This window comes from Schistocerca serialis, chromosome 3 (genome assembly GCF_023864345.2).
Source record: "Schistocerca serialis cubense isolate TAMUIC-IGC-003099 chromosome 3, iqSchSeri2.2, whole genome shotgun sequence".
In the NCBI taxonomy this organism is placed as follows: Eukaryota; Metazoa; Arthropoda; class Insecta; order Orthoptera; family Acrididae; genus Schistocerca; species Schistocerca serialis.
In genome coordinates, this window is record NC_064640.1 from 245,257,195 (window position 1) to 245,276,584 (window position 19,390).

The 19,390-nt window shown below is 45.9% G+C and overlaps 1 protein-coding gene across 1 annotated transcript in view; it reads right to left on the reverse strand.

Annotated features, from left to right (window-relative positions):
• LOC126470775 (protein artichoke-like) overlaps positions 1 to 9,750 on the reverse strand; it is a 420,235-nt gene extending 410,485 nt beyond the window's left edge. The window contains exons 1-2 of the mRNA XM_050098782.1: positions 9,691 to 9,750; positions 6,486 to 9,603 (exon numbers count right to left, since the gene is read on the reverse strand). Of these exons, the coding sequence (XP_049954739.1) occupies positions 6,486 to 9,603; positions 9,691 to 9,750 (3,178 nt within the window). The remainder of the gene's footprint in view (positions 1 to 6,485; positions 9,604 to 9,690) is intronic.
• Between the last annotated feature and the right edge of the window lie 9,640 nt (positions 9,751 to 19,390).

Below are 19,390 nucleotides of genomic sequence, written 5' to 3' on the forward strand. Positions count from 1 at the left end.
TAGATACGTATACAGTACTGTTTGCAAACTGAATGTAATTAATAGAAAGAATAAATGACACTTCTATTTCTATTCATATTTTTCCTTCGTAGTACTTTGTCTCTCCTTTTATTTACCCAATGTGGTTTTATTGTCGACGATCTTGTTAAATCGATAATCTTCATGCTTTTCTTTGATCCAATAAACACGTCCTAGATTTTCGAGACTCGAGAAGCCAGAGAACGTAATAAATGTCACCTACTCATACAGCGTAACGCGTAACGCCACAGCTCGCGTAGGTTAACGACCGTGGGCTGACACACTGGCCAGGTTGGGCGCTGCAGTTTCAGGCGGTCTCCCCCGTCCCCCAACGTTCATTCAGGTAAATGCTGGGTTGGTTCCCAAATTCCACCTCAGTCAATACGATACACAAACAATTAAAATGCTATAACACACAAACAAAGGTTGCTCGATTCACCGACAGATGGCGCACATTACTTTTCTATCTTACGCCACCCTGATGACTGTGGCGTCAGGAATGGCATCCAGCCGCAAGGTTAAATAATAAAATAAATTTTGGAAAATAAAAATGAATAATTCTGTAAAAGAGTACCCCCTACTAAATGGAATAAACAGTAGTGAAAAGAAGAAGTGGACACAATAAGTCTATTAAACAATAAAATAAATTTTGGAAATTAAAAAAATGAATAATTCTGCAGTTCCCTGATAAATGGAATAAACAGTAGTGAAAAGAAGAAGTGGACGCAATAAGTCTATTAGGTTGATAGCCGTCGTTTGGAGTAGTTCTGTTGGTGAGGAAAGCCTGTCGATGTTAAGATACAATCTATGAAGTATCGAGAGAGCCAAAAAGTAGGACAGTTTGGTAATTCCTGTAATTGGTCTCTCAAGTGAATGTGGTACTTGAGACACAATACAGCCCCGAATAAAACGCAACACTACAGCTAAAGTAAGAACTGAACGCGTTTACGGTATATATCATTGTATCCTTGAGATTGTGCACTTAACATGCATGATGTTTAGAATAGTTCTTAGGTGTTGCGTAACATGTTGATCAACGCGCATCAGTTGTATCTATCTTCGAGATGAAAAACATTTGCACATTTGATTTCTGTGCTGCTAACGTTATTCCGCTAATGCGATCAAAATGCTCCGAGACAGAAGCAACATAACCCACGGAATCATCGTTCATACTTTTTTCCACAAAATGAAACTTATTTCTCTGCACAGTTGTCAGCAACATTTTCATTAATTTTTACTGTATTTGATAATCGGGTTCTTTAATCGGTTCAAATCGAGATTTACTGTATTTGGTAATCGGAATCAGCTATGAAACTATTTCCGGATCAGTGTAATATATTATGGTTAATAAATTCGCTTGATGATGCTGGTATAAGTGAAACTGATACCAAGTAAAATAAATCGCAATTTACGATTTGTAAAATCGTTTACAGCATCTTCATGGTGTTCTACTGCTTTTATTGTAAACCTCAACGGATCAAGTATGCCCGAAGATGATGTGGACATGTTGCGTGATCAAATGCATCTAATGGTTCTGGCTCTGAGCACTATAGGACTCAACTGCTGTGGTCATCAGTCCCCTAGAACTTAGAACTACTGAAACCTAACTAACCTAAGGACATCACATACACCCATGCCCGAGGCAGGATTCGAACCTGCGACCGTAGCAACAGCGCGGCTCCGGACTGGAACGCCTAGAACCGCACGGCCACCGCGGCCGGCTGCATCTAATGTGGCACATGTTTCAGTGCCAAGGAAATTGTCTTATAATGTGACAGTGAACATCAAAATAACCCCTGGCCCGCCCTATCATCATATCTGTGCATTGTCGATCATCTGTGTTCGACTGTACAGCAGACACAGTGTAGCAGAATTAAACCGATCTCTGCCGGAAAAATAGTACACAATAACTTTATAAATAATTAGCTAGTAGCATTTCTCCACAACATAATGAATTTCCCTTGTATGACTGATCAAATGTTCAAAGGAAGACATCATATTTTATAAAAGGCTATTGCAGCAATCATATTGATACTTTCTGAATTTGTCGAGGGTGTGGCGCCCACCAAGAAGAAATAAATTAATAAAGGTTGACGAAAGCCTTCTTATTCACGTTCGTTCAAGAGTTTACGTCATTTTACCAACAATTTGAGGATGATCTGCGCTGCTGGCAATAATCAAGACGAAAGAAGACTGAATAGATACATACATCAATAGAAAGTGAATGTTATGAGTATTAATTCAGGTCTTATAGACATTAATAGGATTAGTGACTCAGCACTTTCTCAAAATTCATAGTACAGGAAAGAAATTAATTGTAACATTTCACAAAGAGCCATTCTTCTATTCAGTGACAAAGATTTCGGTATTTGTTAAATACTGAAATCACGGTAGCTGGTGAAAGTTTATTCTCTGTGTCACTGTTGATTTACTGAAATGATGTGAAGAATTATTTAAGAAGATTCCAGAAACTAATTCGGTAACCATGGATGAGACGGTTCACATATGTGGTGAAACAGTTGGAAGCAAGAACACATGGTCGATGGTGAGCGAAGTGATATAGTAATAAACCGATATATTGCTTCTATGTGAAAAATTAAAAGTATGTGGAGAAACGTGATTCGAAGTTTATATATGAATATAACAACAAGTGCACGCGGTTCTAGGCGCTTCAGTCTAGAACCGGGCGACCGCTACGGTCGCAGGTTCGAATCCTGCTTCAGGCATGGATATGTGTGATGTCCTTAGGTTAGTTAGGTTTAAGTAATTCTAAGTTATAGGGGACTGATGACGTCAGATGTTAAGTCCCATAGTGCTCAGAGCCAACAAGTGCACTACCAACTGCTCTATGCGAACACGAGTCAACGACTAATTCTATGTTTCATCTTGCTAGAGGTTTCTCTTCATTCCTTCCTACTTGTCACAGGTAATCAACGCGATATATCTTCCGGAAGGGGAAAAAATCCATCTCAGTAATGAGTATGCATTCTCATTTAGAGTTTGTTGTGACCCACCACACTTAGATTTGTTGTTGTTCTCTTTCATAGCCTAACAAGCTCTACGAGACGAATCTTCCGAAACCGAGAACTTATCCAGCTTCGTAAAATGGAGTTAGTTCTCTCTTCCTAGGGAGTTACCTATAAAAACGGCCACGAGTCGAGTAAGGGTTAGCAAGAGACGTCTCATTTAAATAAAGCCAATACGGTAGGCAAAAATGCGATAAACCGACCATTCACATACATTGTGAGTGTGCCGTCTTTAAAGCTCTTATTCTGCTTCAATGGCAGGTCGGAATTTGTGGTTCAGTAACGCACTGCTTGGCTCTGGTCCAAAACGGCATTTTTTTCGGATAGAGTGTATTTCCGCGATGAACGTACGAGGGCTATTCGGAAAGTAAGTTCCCATAGGTCACGAATGAAAATCAAATTTGTTTTATCTGAAATAGTAAGCTACACTTTACCTACTTCTCTACATAGTCGCCGCTCGGACTTAGACATCTCTCGTTGCGTTGTACCAACTTCCCAATACCCTCGTCATAGAAGGCAGCCGCGTGTGTTTCCTGCCGATTCTCTACACTCGTCTCCAGATCGTTGTCCGTGCCAAAATGTTGTATTCATAGCCAGCGGTTCATGTGAGCAGAGATGAAACTCAGGACGAACCAATTACGAGCTGTGTTGTGGATGGTCAGGCACTTCCCATCGAAAAGCTGCAGGAGGCTTTCCATTGCCCTTGCGGAGTACGGCCGGGAATTATCATGAAGAACGAAGCGCATGACAGTTACATTGTATCGGCTGCACGACATCAGGCGTAATCTCTCAACAGGCCCTCATACATGCAGGAAGACATTATTTTCTAGCCAACTTTATGTGTCGACTGTGAGCTAAGAATTGAAAAGAGCAACGTGCCGCGATCGACGGGCACACTAGAGATGCTACCGAACATATCTGTGGTAAACGTCATGGGATTTTCACAGTGGTATCCATTTAGCGACCGATCGGAATTTACTTGCGGAATAGCCCTCGTATATTACTGTAAATATACGCGAAGAAAATGTAAGTAGGCTGTTTAGGTTTTTATGTTGGTAACGTCACCTAGCGTTCTGTATGAAAATCACTGACTGTGCTGTGTGCAGTCTGTGGCTGGTTTGCATTGTTGGAACTTGCTATTGTAGTGTTGGGCAGTTGGCTGTTAACAGCGCTTAGCGTTGCGCTGTTGGAGGTGAGCCGCCAGCTGTAGTGGATGTGGGAAGAGAGATGGCAGAGTTTTGAGAGCGGATGATCTGGACGTGCGTCCATCAGAGACATTAAATTTGTAAGACTGGATGTCATGAACTGATATATATACAGGGTGTTTCAAAAATGACCGGTATATTTGAAATGGCAATAAAAACTAAACGAGCAGCGATAGAATTACACCGTTTGTTGCAATATGCTTGGGACAACAGTACATTTTCAGGCGGACAAACTTTCGAAATTACAGTAGTTACAATTTTCAACAACAGATGGCGCTGCAAGTGATGTGAAAGATATAGAAGACAACGCAGTCTGTGGGTGCGCCATTCTGTACGTCCTCTTTCTGCTGTAAGCGTGTGCTGTTCACAACGTGCAAGTGTGCTGTAGACAACATGGTTTATTCCTTAGAACAGAGGATTTTTCTGGTGTTGGAATTCCACCGCCTAGAACACAGTTTTGTTGCAACAAGACGAAGTTTTCAACGGAGGTTTAATGTAACCAAAGGACCGAAAAGCGATACAATAAAGGATCTGTTTGAAAAATTTCAACGGACTGGGAACGTGACGGATGAACGTGCTGGAAAGGTAGGGCGACCGCGTATGGCAACCACAGAGGGCAACGCGCAGCTAGTGCAGCAGGTGATCCAACAGCGGCCTCGGGTTTCCGTTCGCCGTGTTGCAGCTGTGGTCCAAATGACGCCAACGTCCACGTATCGTCTCATGCGCCAGAGTTTACACCTCTATCCATACAAAATCCAAACGCGGCAACCCCTCAGCGCCGCTGCCATTGCTGCACGAGAGACGTTCGCTAACGATATAGTGCACAGGATTGATGACGGCGACATGCATGTGGGCAGCATTTGGTTTACTGACGAAGCTTATTTTTACCTGGACGGCTTCGTCAATAAACAGAACTGGCGCATATGGGGAACCGAAAAGCCCCATGTTGCAGTCCCATCGTCCCTGCATCCTCAAAAAGTACTGGTCTGGGCCCCCATTTCTTCCAAAGGAATCATTGGCCCATTTTTCAGATCCGAAACGATTACTGCATCACGCTATCTGGACATTCTTCGTGAATTTGTGGCGGTACAAACTGCCTTAGACGACACTGCGAACACCTCGTGGTTTATGCAAGATGGTGCCCGGCCACATCGCACGGCCGACGTCTTTAATTTCCTGAATGAATATTTCGATGATCGTGTGATTGCTTTGGGCTATCCGAAACATACAGGAGGTGGCGTGGATTGGCCTCCCTATTCGCCAGACATGAGCCCCTGTGACTTCTTTCTGTGGGGACACTTGAAAGACCAGGTGTACCGCCAGAATCCAGAAACAATTGAACAGCTGAAGCAGTACATCTCATCTGCATGTGAAGCCATTCCGCCAGACACGTTGTCAAAGGTTTCGGGTAATTTCATTCAGAGACTACGCCATATTATTGCTACACATGGTGGCTATGTGGAAAATATCGTACTATAGAGTTTCCCAGACCGCAGCGCCATCTGTTGTTGAAAATTGTAACTACTGTAATTTCGAAAGTTTGTCTGCCTGAAAATGTACTGTTGTCCCAAGCATATTGCAACAAACGGTGTATTTCTATCGCTGCTCGTTTAGTTTTTATTGCCGTTTCAAATATACCGGTCATTTTTGAAACACCCTGTATATATATATATATATAATGACTTTTGAACACCATTAAGGTAAATACATTGTTTGTTCTCTATCAAAATCTTTCATTTGCCAACTATGCCTATCAGTATTTAGTGTCTTCAGTAGTTAGAGCCTTTTATTTAGCTGGCAGTCTTGGCGCTCGCTGTATTGCAGTAGTTCGAGTAACGAAGATTTTGTGAGATAAGTGATTCATGAAAGGTATAGGTTATTGTTAGTCAGGGCCATTCTTTTGTAGAGATTATTGAAAGTCAGATTGCGTTGCGCTAAAAATATTGTGTGCCAGTTTAGTATTGATCAGAATAAGTAAAGAGCGAAATGTCTGAGTACGTTCAGTTTTACTCAGCAGTATTAGTATCAAATAACGTAGAAGTTTACTAGCACAGTAATTCATTAATTTTTCTGAGGGGACGTTTCAGGGGACGCTTTAAAAAGAATAGTACTTACCTCAAAGGCATTTCTTTGCACGTGGAGCTTTTCTGGAGGGATTCAAATTTTACTGTAAAGGAACTTTAGGAATGTCGTATCTAGTGAACAGAGAGTGTACAGAAAGTAGTGCGTTACCTACCTGCTATGGACATGTGCTTCACGTGCCTCTCGACGGAATGCAGGACCGCCACGGGGACTGTCTTCAGCAAGTTCTCACTGATGTCGAGAAAACGCACACTCCTCAACGTCCGAAATGCGTCATCAACTATGGTCGAAATTTTGTTGCCGTTGAGGCGAAGGTCAGTCAGTCTCTGCAGATGGCGGAATGTCTTCTTACCGACGTAAGTTATTTGGTTGAAGGAGAAATCTAACACTTTGATATTTTTACTTTCTAAGAACACGTCCTCTATAAACTTGAGATGGTTGCCGGAGAGATTGAGCATCTCAATGTAAACGAGTCCCTGCAGAATTTCTTGGCTCCATTTACTGATGTGATTCTCGCTGAGGTCGAGCTTCCGCAGGTCAGTGAGGTTCCTGAAAGCTCCCACTGCGATGTCCGTAATGTTGTTCCTATTCAGGTACAGGTTGAGCAACTTGCCGAATCTGCTGAGCTCGTGGTTTCTGACAACACTCAGATTTGTGCTTGTGATGTGTATTTCTTGGAGGTTGGACTTATCGTGCACCACAGACATGTTTCCTACCCAGTAAAGTGGATTCCCGGTGAAGTTGAGCCAACCGAGAGACGGCAAGTTCTTGTCGGAGAGGGCGAGAGTGGGCAGCTGCTTGAATCTGTTGTAAGAGAGATCGAGCCTCCTCAGGGAAGTGGACAGCAGGAAGAAGTTACTGGGCAGCGACAGGAGCGAGTTTCTTGCGAGGTCTATAGAGATGAGATGGGGGAATTTGGTGTACTTGAAGCCACCGAAAGACGAAATGAAATTCTTACTGAAATCTAAGTGTTTCAACATGTACAGGTTGTTTAATCTTCGCATGTCCACGTTCGAGAGACGGTTTTCCGATATTATTAGCACCTCGAGACTCGAAATGACGGCGAGAGCTTCGTAAGGAATTTCTGTGAAAGAGTTCTTGTGCAGGCGGATTTCTTTCAGGCGTTTTAAGCCTTTAAACAGATCTTTGTTGAGTTTGTGCAGTCCGTTCCCACTGAGTTCGAGGCGCACGAGGTCGGCGTTGGTGGCCAGTAGGTGCCTGGGCACGTCACCGATCTGGGCCCTGGCCAGCGAGAGGACTTGCAGCGATGGCAGGCTGGAGAGAGCACCCGACCGGATGCCCGCGAGGCTGTTGGCAGACGCGTGCAGAACCCGCAGTCCCGGGACGTCCAGTTGTCCCACGGCTGCCGCCGACAGGTTGTTGCCTTCGAGGTTCAGCTCGTTGAGATTGTTCAGTCCGCGGAACGCACCGCTCTCTATTTTCACTATGCCGCACTTTTTCAGGCTGAGGATTCGTATTGGAAGACCTTGCTGCAGCATATTTTCGTGGAGGACGGCAATTGAGTTGCCAGTAAGATCGAGAACACGTAGTTGGTTGAGGAACGTCAGTGCGAACGAATCTACCTTCGTTATGGCGTTCCCAGACAGGTACAGGTCGACGAGCCCGTGAAGTCCGAGGAAAGTGTTTTTCGTTATGTACTGCAGCTTGTTGAAACTGAGGTCCAGAGTCTTGAGACGCGACATTTGGATGAACGCTCTGTCTTCTATGACGGATATGCTGTTGTTTGTCAGGTACAGCTTCTCGGTAACTATAAGGTCACTGAAGAGGAATCTGCCGATTCTGTTGATGTTGTTGTGGCTAAGCGACACGATCTGGGTATTAGATTGGCCGCGGAGGCTGCTGTTGTGGAGGAAAGCCAGTCTGTTGTAGCCGAGTCTGATGGATACTAGAGACGAAGACTGGTGGGGAAAAATATCGCTCAGGGATTCTACGTAATTCTTCTCGAGGTTTATGTGCTGCAGATATCTCTGGTTCCTGAATGCGGCCGTTTCGATAACGGAGATTTCGTTATTTTGCAGCTCTAGTTCGAATAGGGAAACGGCACTTTTGAAGAGGTCTTTTGACACTTTATCAATTTTATTGTTGTGCAGTCTCAATACGGTGAGGTTTTTGAGCGTGCTCAGCGTTTTCCGTTGCAGTTCGGATATCCTGTTGCCGTCCAGGGAAAGCTTGGTGAGGTTTTCGCAGCTGGCGAGGAGGTCGTGTGGAATAGTCTGTAGAAAGTTGTCACTCAAGCGTAACTGCAGTAAGTGGCGCAATTCTCGCATCGAGTCCGCGCCGATGTGGCGTATCGCGTTTCGCTGGAGGTGTATTACTTCTAAACTCACGGAACCCTTGAAAGCGCCGCCAGGTATCTTTAGTATGTTGTTCTCAGACAGGTACAGTTCCTTGAGTTCTGGAAGACTCGCGAACATGTCGCCGATGTGATGCAGGTGGTTGTAGCTGAGGTCGACAGTGCGCAGCTGTCGGTTGTCTCGGAAGGTGTCCTCTGAAAGGGAGACGAGATGATTGTGGCTCAGGTCGACGGATTCGAGGTCGAGCAACGGCGCGAAAGCTTCCTCGTGCACGCCGTCGACGACGTTGTGGCGCAGCGACAGCTGGCGCAGCGCCGGCGTCGCGACGAAGGCGTGCGCGTCGACGGTCGACAGCTCGTTGTGCGCCACGTCGAGCAGCAGCAGCGCGCCGAGGCGCGTCGCGTTGGGCTGCGGCACGGACGAGATCTCGTTGCGCGCCAGGCGCAGCGTGCGCAGCGCGCGCAGCCCGCCCAGCTCGGCCAGCGGCAGCGCCCGCAGCCGGTTGCTCGACAGGTCCAGCTCGGCGAGCGACTCCTCGAGGCCGGCGAAGGCGTGCTCGGACAGCGCGCGCACCCTGTTGGCGCGCAGGCTGAGCGCGGCCAGCGGCAGCCCCCGGAAGGCGTGCGCGGGCACGGCCGACACCAGGTTGGCGTCGAGCGAGAGGGAGCGCAGGGCGGCGAGCCCGCGCAGCGCCGCCACGGGCACGGCGGCCAGCCCCGCGCCGCTCACGCCGAGCGCCGTCAGGCAGCGCCGCAGCCCGCGCAGGCTGTCGTCGCGCAGCGCGCCCGGCCCGGCGCCCGAGATGTGCAGCTGGCGCAGCGGCGGCGACGGCGCGAAGGCGGGCGCGCTGCCCTCCAGCTGCTGTACCGTCAGCGACGCGACGGGCAGCCGCAGCGGCGCCAGCACTGCGGCCAGCGTGTCGCCCGCCACGTGCGCGCAGCTCACCACCAGCCCCGCCTCCGAGTGTCGGCACGCGCACGGCGAGCAGTCCTCTGCCTCCACCCCCGGCGCCGACACGGCCGCCGCAGCCGCCGCCGCCGCCACCGCCACAGCCGCCGCCGCCGCCGCCAGCGCTAGTGCCACCACTAGCACGGCGCTCCTCATCCGGCAGCATCTGTTAGCAGCGCGAGAAAAGCGACCTTACCTCACAGAAACACTGTCGCGCCGTACTGGTCATTAACTAACAAGTGAAAGGCCTCAGGCACGGCGAACAGGTTCGGTTCATATTTGCGAAGTCCTGTATAGGTTTGCAGGTTTGCGCTACCCCCAAGGAATAATTTTGTTCAACTGTGTTTGCCTTCTGAGCGTTCTATACTAGTGGAGAAGTAGCGCGCCGTTTATCTCTTCTGAAATGCCCGGGCTCCAAACGCCGAACGCAGCGGAGTTGGACGGAATGTGCCGACGGCGACAGCGGGTTGCACTGCGGCTGCAAAGGCCGACTTAGGTGTATAATCCCCAATTCGTTTCGAAATTTATTTACCTACCTTACTATTATTCGTTATTGATTACCTTATTAACTCTTCTATTGATACTAATTTAGATACGAAAAAAATACAAATAATGAAAAAATACAGAATGCATTTCGGAATCGAGCAGAGGTTCTCTGCTCCACAGTCAGATGCCTTCGTCGTCAGGTCAGCGGCGCTTTCTTTTAACAGTGTTTACGTTATTGGTATACAAATGGCAGCCGTGACAGTTTCTTGCCAGGATTTCTAGGAAAATACGTCTTTGCAGAACCCACATATGATGATGACGAAGTGCACAATTTTCAGTTATCTATGAGTCTATTCGTATAACATTCCATAACAACTGTGCCAAAATTAGTTAATTTGCCTTGAAAATTTTGTATTTATAAGTTTTTTTCAGAGTATTGCCACTTTGCATATGTCCCCTTTAAGCTTTTTGTGACTTTTAAGTTTCTCTCGACGTACAAATATTCAAATAACTTACGAGAATACAGCCGTGTTACATCCTAGTCAGCCGTCAATATTTCGACTGGTGAATTACCCCGTCGCTTCCAATACACAAATGCAATGGTAGAGTGCTGCACAAGAAAATTTAGAATCTCGATAGGCGGGTTTAATTCTATGAAGAACTACAGTACGGCATATGCAGAAAGACGACACGCAATCCATGAACAACCAGCACCACCGCACAACCAAAGACGACAATGTCAGAACTTATCGACAGTGCATATTTATTCCCAACGGATGAGGAAGCAGCATTAACGCTTTCTCTCTGCTGTTTGAACAGAGAGAGAGAGAGAGAGAGAGAGAGAGAGAGAGAGAGGGAGGGAGAGAGAGAGAGAGCATGATTCCCAGCAGAATATAACCAAAAAGTTCCGTCACCGTTTCTAAGGTTGTTTACTGATTTTAGGGTCTCTAGATGATGATCTTGACTTACGTACGGCGGGTGTCTACAGTATCCCATGTTATTGTTGCATATTATGCAATGGTCAGACCATCAGAATCGTGAAGTATCGGCCTATAGAGCATAAGAACTACACAAGATTAAAACAGACGAAAGGATCTGCAATTCTAGAACATTGTCTTGGTACCGCTCATCATATGGAAGACAACGACATATGATTCGTGCGTACAGTTTCAGCTATTGGGACAGTGTTATTATGGAAGCAGTTGAAATCGATTTAGGAAGTGAACTTATATATTTTTGCCTGGATTCTGCTCTGTCCCCGGTCAAACAACAGAGGTACCGAGTTATAGCTACTTGCTCACCCACTGGTAATTAATATTCATTATCGATAACTTCTAACGTGGGTCATCTTCAATTGTGTGGTGGCTCTAGCTGTTAACGGTGTGTGTGTGTGTTGCGTTCCCGCATAGCCCTATTATTCTTCCTTGACTGGCTTATCCCCGCCTATCGAGGGTTTCAGTTTCCCTGCACAGTACTCTGTCCCTGAAAGTGACTGTATCGAACTATCACCCAATGACGACCTCACCCGCCTGCACATCTGTACGTTATTTGAACACTAGATCTTTTTTAAAATTTACGAAGCGCTTCTGAGGCTTTTCTCCATCACCAGGTGGCAGTTCCGGAGCTTAGCAAGTGATACACCCAAGAAATTCTATATATTTAGACATTGTTGGCTTCTCAGCAACTAAACACCCCAACTGTCATCCGACGATGGAGCAATACTTCCAAATGTGACGTATACAGGAAGTTTCAAAATTCAATTACTGGTTACGGTGTTACTCTATTTATACATACACTCATCATCCATATTGTCTTAACGCAATAATCTGCATTGCGCAGAAGCCATTGATAAAAATTATTTTGCATGGTTTATGTTTTGGCTTGCATTCTAACTTAAAAAAAAGAGGCAACTATATAGTTACATTAACACGAAAATCCCTCAAATCTGAAATATGTAAGGCATACTTAATCACTTGATGTATAGTACATAAAGTTTCTATCGGTATGTATAGAGTTACTGTCAGGAGTAAGGGAAGCTGATCATGAACGTTGTAAACTGGCTTCTAAGGAGGAGGGTGGGGGCAAGGAGGGGGGGATGGAGAATTGAGGATACTAGTCTGAAATGTCGAGGTGTTCTACAGAAATGTTGGCACATGACACTATTGATATGAACCGTTCGTTCGCATCAATAGTGATATATGCCACCTCTCCATGAAACACTGCCGGCCACTGTGGCCGAGCGGTTCTAAGCGCTTCAGTCCAGAACCGCGCCGCTACCACGGTCGCAGATTTGAATCCTGCCTCGGGCATGGATGTGTATGACGTCCTTATGTTAGTTAGGTTTAAGTAGTTGTAAGTCTAGGGGACTGGTGACCTCAGGTATTAAGCCCCATAGTGGTTAGAGCCATTTGAACCATGAAACACTGCGGATAGTTCTCTAATTTACCACTAGACTTGGGTATATAGCCTGGTAACGGGAATTTTGCACTATAATATCACCACCCTTTCCTGACCAATTCAAACTGACGTAAAGTCCTTCCATCACTTTCGAAGGGGTTGCATTCTGAGCGAACATCTCAGAATTGTGCTCCCTGCCGCCGTTGGATAAGCAGCTGAGCAGCAAGTCGTATACTCCTAGCTCACTCATTTGTTACATAGTTTAATTCTTAATTTCTTTGCGTGTTTTTGGTACTTGCATTGTTTAATTCATAAATTTCGAGCGTATTATAGTATTTGAGAGTTGTAGCATCGCGTTTTAGTACCTGAATAGTGTAAATTCGCGTAGTCGTTTGTCTACTGTTTTGTTTTGAACGGCCAGTGTCGGTTGGTCGCAGTCAGTGTGCTCCCTGCCGCCGTTGAATAAGCAGCTGAGCAGCAAGTCGTATACTCCTAGCTCACTCATTTGTTACATAGTTTAATTCTTAATTTCTTTGCGTGTTTTTGGTACTTGCATTGTTTAATTCATAAATTTCGAGCGTATTATAGTATTTGAGAGTTGTAGCATCGCGTTTTAGTACCTGAATAGTGTAAATTCGCGTAGTCGTTTGTCTACTGTTTTGTTTTGAACGGCCAGTGTCGGTTGGTCGCAGTCAGTGTGCTCCCTGCCGCCGTTGGATAAGCAGCTGAGCAGCAAGTCGTATACTCCTAGCTCACTCATTTGTTACATAGTTTAATTCTTAATTTCTTTGCGTGTTTTTGGTACTTGCATTGTTTAGTTCATAAATTTCGGGCGTATTATAGTATTTGAGAGTGTAGCATCGCGTTTTAGTATCTGAATAGTGTAATTTCGCTTAGTCTCCTTCCGCCGCCGAGCAGTGTCAGCAGTGCGCAAGTAGCAGCATTACTGCATTTACTAGGCAATCTTGTATTTTAATAACCGTTTAAATTTTGTCGATTTGTTTCCGCTCTCTGTAGATTAGTTCAGACGTTCTTAGCAAAACAGTTTTTAGCATGGATAGGAACTGCAACTGCTGTGTTCGGATGCAGGCTGAGTTGGCATCCCTTCGCTCCCAGCTTCAGGCAGTGTTGGCTTCGGTCACACAGCTTGAGGCTGTTGCCAATAGGCATCACTGTGGGGGTCGGGATGGGGGTTTGTCGGGGACGGCCAGCTCGTCCCACGCATCCCCTGATCGGACTACGACTGTGGTTGCCCGGGATACTGCCCGCATTGAGGCTGATCCCTCACCTGTGGTAGAGTGGGAGGTCGTTTCAAGGTGTGGCAGGGGGCGAAAGACATTCCGGAGGGCTGAACGGAAAGCCTCTCCAGTTTGTCTGACGAACCGGTTTCAGGCTCTGTCTCAGGCTGATACTGATCTTCGGCCTGACATGGCTGCTTGTCCTGTTCCAGAGGTTGCCCCTCAGTCTGCAAGATCCGGGCAGTCGCAGAGGGTGGGCTTACTGGTAGTTGGGAGCTCCAACGTCAGGCGCGTAATGGGGCCCCTTAGGGAAATGGCAGCAAGAGAGGGGAAGAAAACCAATGTGCACTCCGTGTGCATACCGGGGGGAGTCATTCCAGATGTGGAAAGGGTCCTTCCGGATGCCATGAAGGGTACAGGGTGCACCCATCTGCAGGTGGTCGCTCATGTCGGCACCAATGATGTGTGTCGCTATGGATCGGAGGAAATCCTCTCTGGCTTCCGGCGGCTATCTGATTTGGTGAAGACTGCCAGTCTCGCTAGCGGGATGAAAGCAGAGCTCACCATCTGCAGCATCGTCGACAGGACTGACTGCGGACCTTTGGTACAGAGCCGAGTGGAGGGTCTGAATCAGAGGCTGAGACGGTTCTGCGACCGTGTGGGCTGCAGATTCCTCGACTTGCGCCATAGGGTGGTGGGGTTTCGGGTTCCGCTGGATAGGTCAGGAGTCCACTACACGCAACAAGCGGCTACACGGGTAGCAGGGGTTGTGTGGCGTGGGCTGGGCGGTTTTTTAGGTTAGATGGCCTTGGGCAAGTACAGAAAGGGCAACAGCCTCAACGGGTGCGGGGCAAAGTCAGGACATGCGGGGACCGAGCAGCAATCGGTATCGTAATTGTCAACTGTCGAAGCTGCGTTGGTAAAGTACCGGAACTTCAAGCGCTGATAGAAGGCACCGAAGCTGAAATCGTTATAGGTACAGAAAGCTGGCTTAAGCCAGAGATAGATTCTGCCGAAATTTTTACAAAGGTACAGACGGTGTTTAGAAAGGATAGATTGCATGCAACCGGTGGTGGAGTGTTCATCGCTGTTAGTAGTAGTTTATCCTGTAGTGAAGTAGAAGTGGATAGTTCCTGTGAATTATTATGGGTGGAGGTTACACTAAACAACCGAACTAGGTTAATAATTGGCTCCTTTTACCGACCTCCCGACTCAGCAGCATTAGTGGCAGAACAACTGAGAGAAAATTTGGAATACATTTCACATAAATTTTCTCAGCATGTTATAGTCTTAGGTGGAGATTTCAATTTACCAGATATAGACTGGGACACTCAGATGTTTAGCACGGGTGGTAGGGACAGAGCATCGAGTGACATTATACTGAGTGCACTATCCGAAAATTACCTCGAGCAATTAAACAGAGAACCGACTCGTGGAGATAACATATTGGACCTACTGATAACAAACAGACCCGAACTTTTCGAATCTGTATGTACAGAACAGGGAATCAGTGATCATAAGGCCGTTGCAGCATCCCTGAATATGGAAGTTAATAGGAATATAAAAAAAGGGAGGAAGGTTTATCTGTTTAGCAAGAGTAATAGAAGGCAGATTTCAGACTACCTAACAGATCAAAACGAAAATTTCTGTTCCGACGCTGACAATGTTGAGTGTTTATGGAAAAAGTTCAAGGCAATCGTAAAATGCGTTTTAGACAGGTACGTGCCGAGTAAAACTGTGAGGGACGGGAAAAACCCACCGTGGTACAACAACAAAGTTAGGAAACTACTGCGAAAGCAAAGAGAGCTTCACTCCAAGTTTAAACGCAGCCAAAACCTCTCAGACAAACAGAAGCTAAACGATGTCAAAGTTAGCGTAAGGAGGGCTATGCGTGAAGCGTTCATTGAATTCGAAAGTAAAATTCTATGTACCGACTTGACAGAAAATCCTAGGAAGTTCTGGTCTTACGTTAAATCAGTAAGTGGCTCGAAACAGCATATCCAGACACTACGGGATGATGATGGCATTGAAACAGAGGATGACACGCGTAAAGCTGAAATACTAAACACCTTTTTCCAAAGCTGTTTCACAGAGGAAGACCGCACTGCAGTTCCTTCTCTAAATCCTCGCACAAACGAAAAAATGGCTGACATCGAAATAAGTGTCCAAGGAATAGAAAAGCAACTGGAATCACTCAATAGAGGAAAGTCCACTGGACCTGACGGGATACCAATTCGATTCTACACAGAGTACGCGAAAGAACTTGCCCCCCTTCTAACAGCCGTGTACCGCAAGTCTCTAGAGGAACGGAGGGTTCCAAATGATTGGAAAAGAGCACAGATAGTCCCAGTCTTCAAGAAGGGTCGTCGAGCAGATGCGCAAAACTATAGACCTATATCTCTTACGTCGATCTCTTGTAGAATTTTAGAACATGTTTTTTGCTCGCGTATCATGTCATTTCTGGAAACCCAGAATCTACTATGTAGGAATCAACATGGATTCCGGAAACAGCGATCGTGTGAGACCCAACTCGCCTTATTTGTTCATGAGACCCAGAAAATATTAGATACAGGCTCCCAGGTAGATGCTATTTTTCTTGACTTCCGGAAGGCGTTCGATACAGTTCCGCACTGTCGCCTGATAAGCAAAGTAAGAGCCTACGGAATATCAGACCAGCTGTGTGGCTGGATTGAGGAGTTTTTGGCAAACAGAACACAGCATGTTGTTATCAATGGAGAGACGTCTACAGACGTTAAAGTAACCTCTGGCGTGCCACAGGGGAGTGTTATGGGACCATTGCTTTTCACAATATATATAAATGACTTAGTAGATAGTGTCGGAAGTTCCATGCGGCTTTTCGCGGATGATGCTGTAGTATACAGAGAAGTTGCTGCATTAGAAAATTGTAGCGAAATACAGGAAGATCTGCAGCGGATAGGCACTTGGTGCAGGGAGTGGCAACTGACCCTTAACATAGACAAATGTAATGTATTGCGAATACATAGAAAGAAGGATCCTTTATTGTATGATTATATGATAGCGGAACAAACACTGGTAGCAGTTACTTCAGTAAAATATCTGGGAGTATGCGTACGGAACGATTTGAAGTGGAATGATCATATAAAACTAATTGTTGGTAAGGCGGGTACCAGGTTGAGATTCATTGGGAGAGTGCTTAGAAAATGTAGTCCATCAACAAAGGAGGTGGCTTACAAAACACTCGTTCGACCTATACTTGAGTATTGCTCATCAGTGTGGGATCCGTACCAGGTCGGGTTGACGGAGGAGATAGAGAAGATCCAAAGAAGAGCGGCGCGTTTCGTCACTGGGTTATTTGGTAACCGTGATAGCGTTACGGAGATGTTTAATAAACTCAAGTGGCAGACTCTGCAAGAGAGGCGCTCTGCATCGCGGTGTAGCTTGCTCGCCAGGTTTCGAGAGGATGCGTTTCTGGATGAGGTATCGAATATATTGCTTCCCCCTACTTATACTTCCCGAGGAGATCACGAATGTAAAATTAGAGAGATTAGAGCGCGCACGGAGGCTTTCAGACAGTCGTTCTTCCCGCGAACCATACGCGACTGGAACAGGAAAGGGAGGTAATGACAGTGGCACGTAAGGTGCCCTCCGCCACACACCGTTGGGTGGCTTGCGGAGTATCAATGTAGATGTAGATGAATTAGTTTGTGATAGTGACTTCGAATGCAAAAATGGGATTCGAGTGGATAAACATCGAAATCAAATATGGAGTTATAAACTGTTCAGTTATTGATATGAATACCAGCTAGAATCTATAGTGATCGCCGTTTAAATGACATAAATCCGTTAGACAAGTGGAAGTGGCTCAACAAGTGTCGGAAGACCTCAACGGGTACGTGGAGCCATGTTGTTCACAGTGTTAGCCATAGACTTTACTTTCGCACTTCTTTTCACTTTCATAATTAATCATAACAACGAAAGTACAACAGAAATGCACAGAAACTTATCACTGACATCCTCGCAATACACAGTCCTGCAATACTACGTCGAGGTGTAAGGGAAGACCCTACACTGACATTTAATTCCATCCTGCGAACAATATTGAGAATGGTTACAGTATTCAGACAGAAGTAATAGCTAGGTAGTGCAGTTGAATAACAACAGAGTATATTTGAAAGCCATGCTGCCTGTCATCAGCGCACTTTCAGAAAGAAAGATATTTAGGACTATCTTCGTTCTCATTTTTCTCATGACGCTTCTAAAATTTCCTAATAGGGAATAAACACTACGAGTTCAATATTGCGGAAATGACATCACAGCGGTTATAGGCGCAGTCAGAGGAGACCAGTTACTTGCAGTACACTTCCTCATACTGGAAGATTATTTCTGCGTCTAGAGGAAATTTATACCACTTTACAATATCTGTTACAGTGATAGAGTGAATTCTGAAGAAATGTCCAGTCATATGATAGAATACTTTGGTTTTTATTACTGTTGTAACAACTGGAAATTGCGTTATGTTACGTTCTATGTTATTCACTACTTAGTACGGGCAATTGTAGGAACGTTCCATAGTTCCACTCTAAACGGATCAAGTTCCTTCTATGTTTTTTTTTTTTGGTACATCAGTGAAATACAGAATAACGTATATATAGCTATAGCTATACAGCTATAGTCAGGCAGCAGTAGCCCGCCGCGACACAAGCAGCAATTTTATAATATGATCTGTGTGCTTTAATAGTTTGGTTTCTTGAGTTTCTGAGTGTTTATTTGACATCTAATAGCTACAGCTCTCGCGTTTTCGTTTGCGTCGGAAAGTAAATCGATTTTGTGAAATATTAAAAGTTAGTAATCAGGGGCGAATTATTTAGTTTCACCCGAGTTCTTTGGTAGTTAGGTTTTTGAATCTCTGCGTGATAATCTAATTTATTAGACACAGTTCCTGCGTTTTCGTCAGGGTCTACAGCAGAGTTGCGCAGCACGTGCCGATAGTCCGTTTATTTGTAATGTTTAGTTTTCCACGGTCGTTAATATGGACAGGAACTGCGCTTGTTGCGTGCGGATCCGAACCGAGTTGGTGACACTTCGCTCTCAGCTTCGGGCTGTGATGGCTTCGGTTACACAGCTTGAGGCTGCAGTGGATGGGCACCACAGTTGTGGGCCAGCCGTGGGGCCCGGTGGGCAGCCCAGTTACTGCTGACCCCTCATCTATGGTCGAGTGGGAGGCCATCCGGGGCATAGCACGCGGCGAAAGACTTCCCAGGCGGTAGCATGTGAGGCCTCTCCGGTTTGTCTGACAAACAGGTTCCAGGTGCTGTCTGTGGCTGACACAGTCACTGAGCCAGATACCGTCGCCTGTCCTGTTTCAGAGGAAACCTCTCATCCTGCAAGATCCGGACAATCAGAGAGGGTGGGATTATTGATAATTGGCAGTTCCAATGTTAGGCGCGTTATGGGGCCCCTTAGGGTCATGGATGCCAAGAAGGGGAAGAAAACCAATGCGCACTCCGTGTGCGTACCAGGTGGAGTCATTCTAGATGTGGAACGGGTTCTCCCGAATGCCACGAAGAACACAGGGTGCAGCCAACTGCAGGTGGTTGCTCACGTCGGTACCAATGATGTGTGTCACTTTGGGTCAGAAGAGATTATCTCTGGTTACGAGCAGATAACAGAAGTGGTAAGGGTTGACAGTCTTG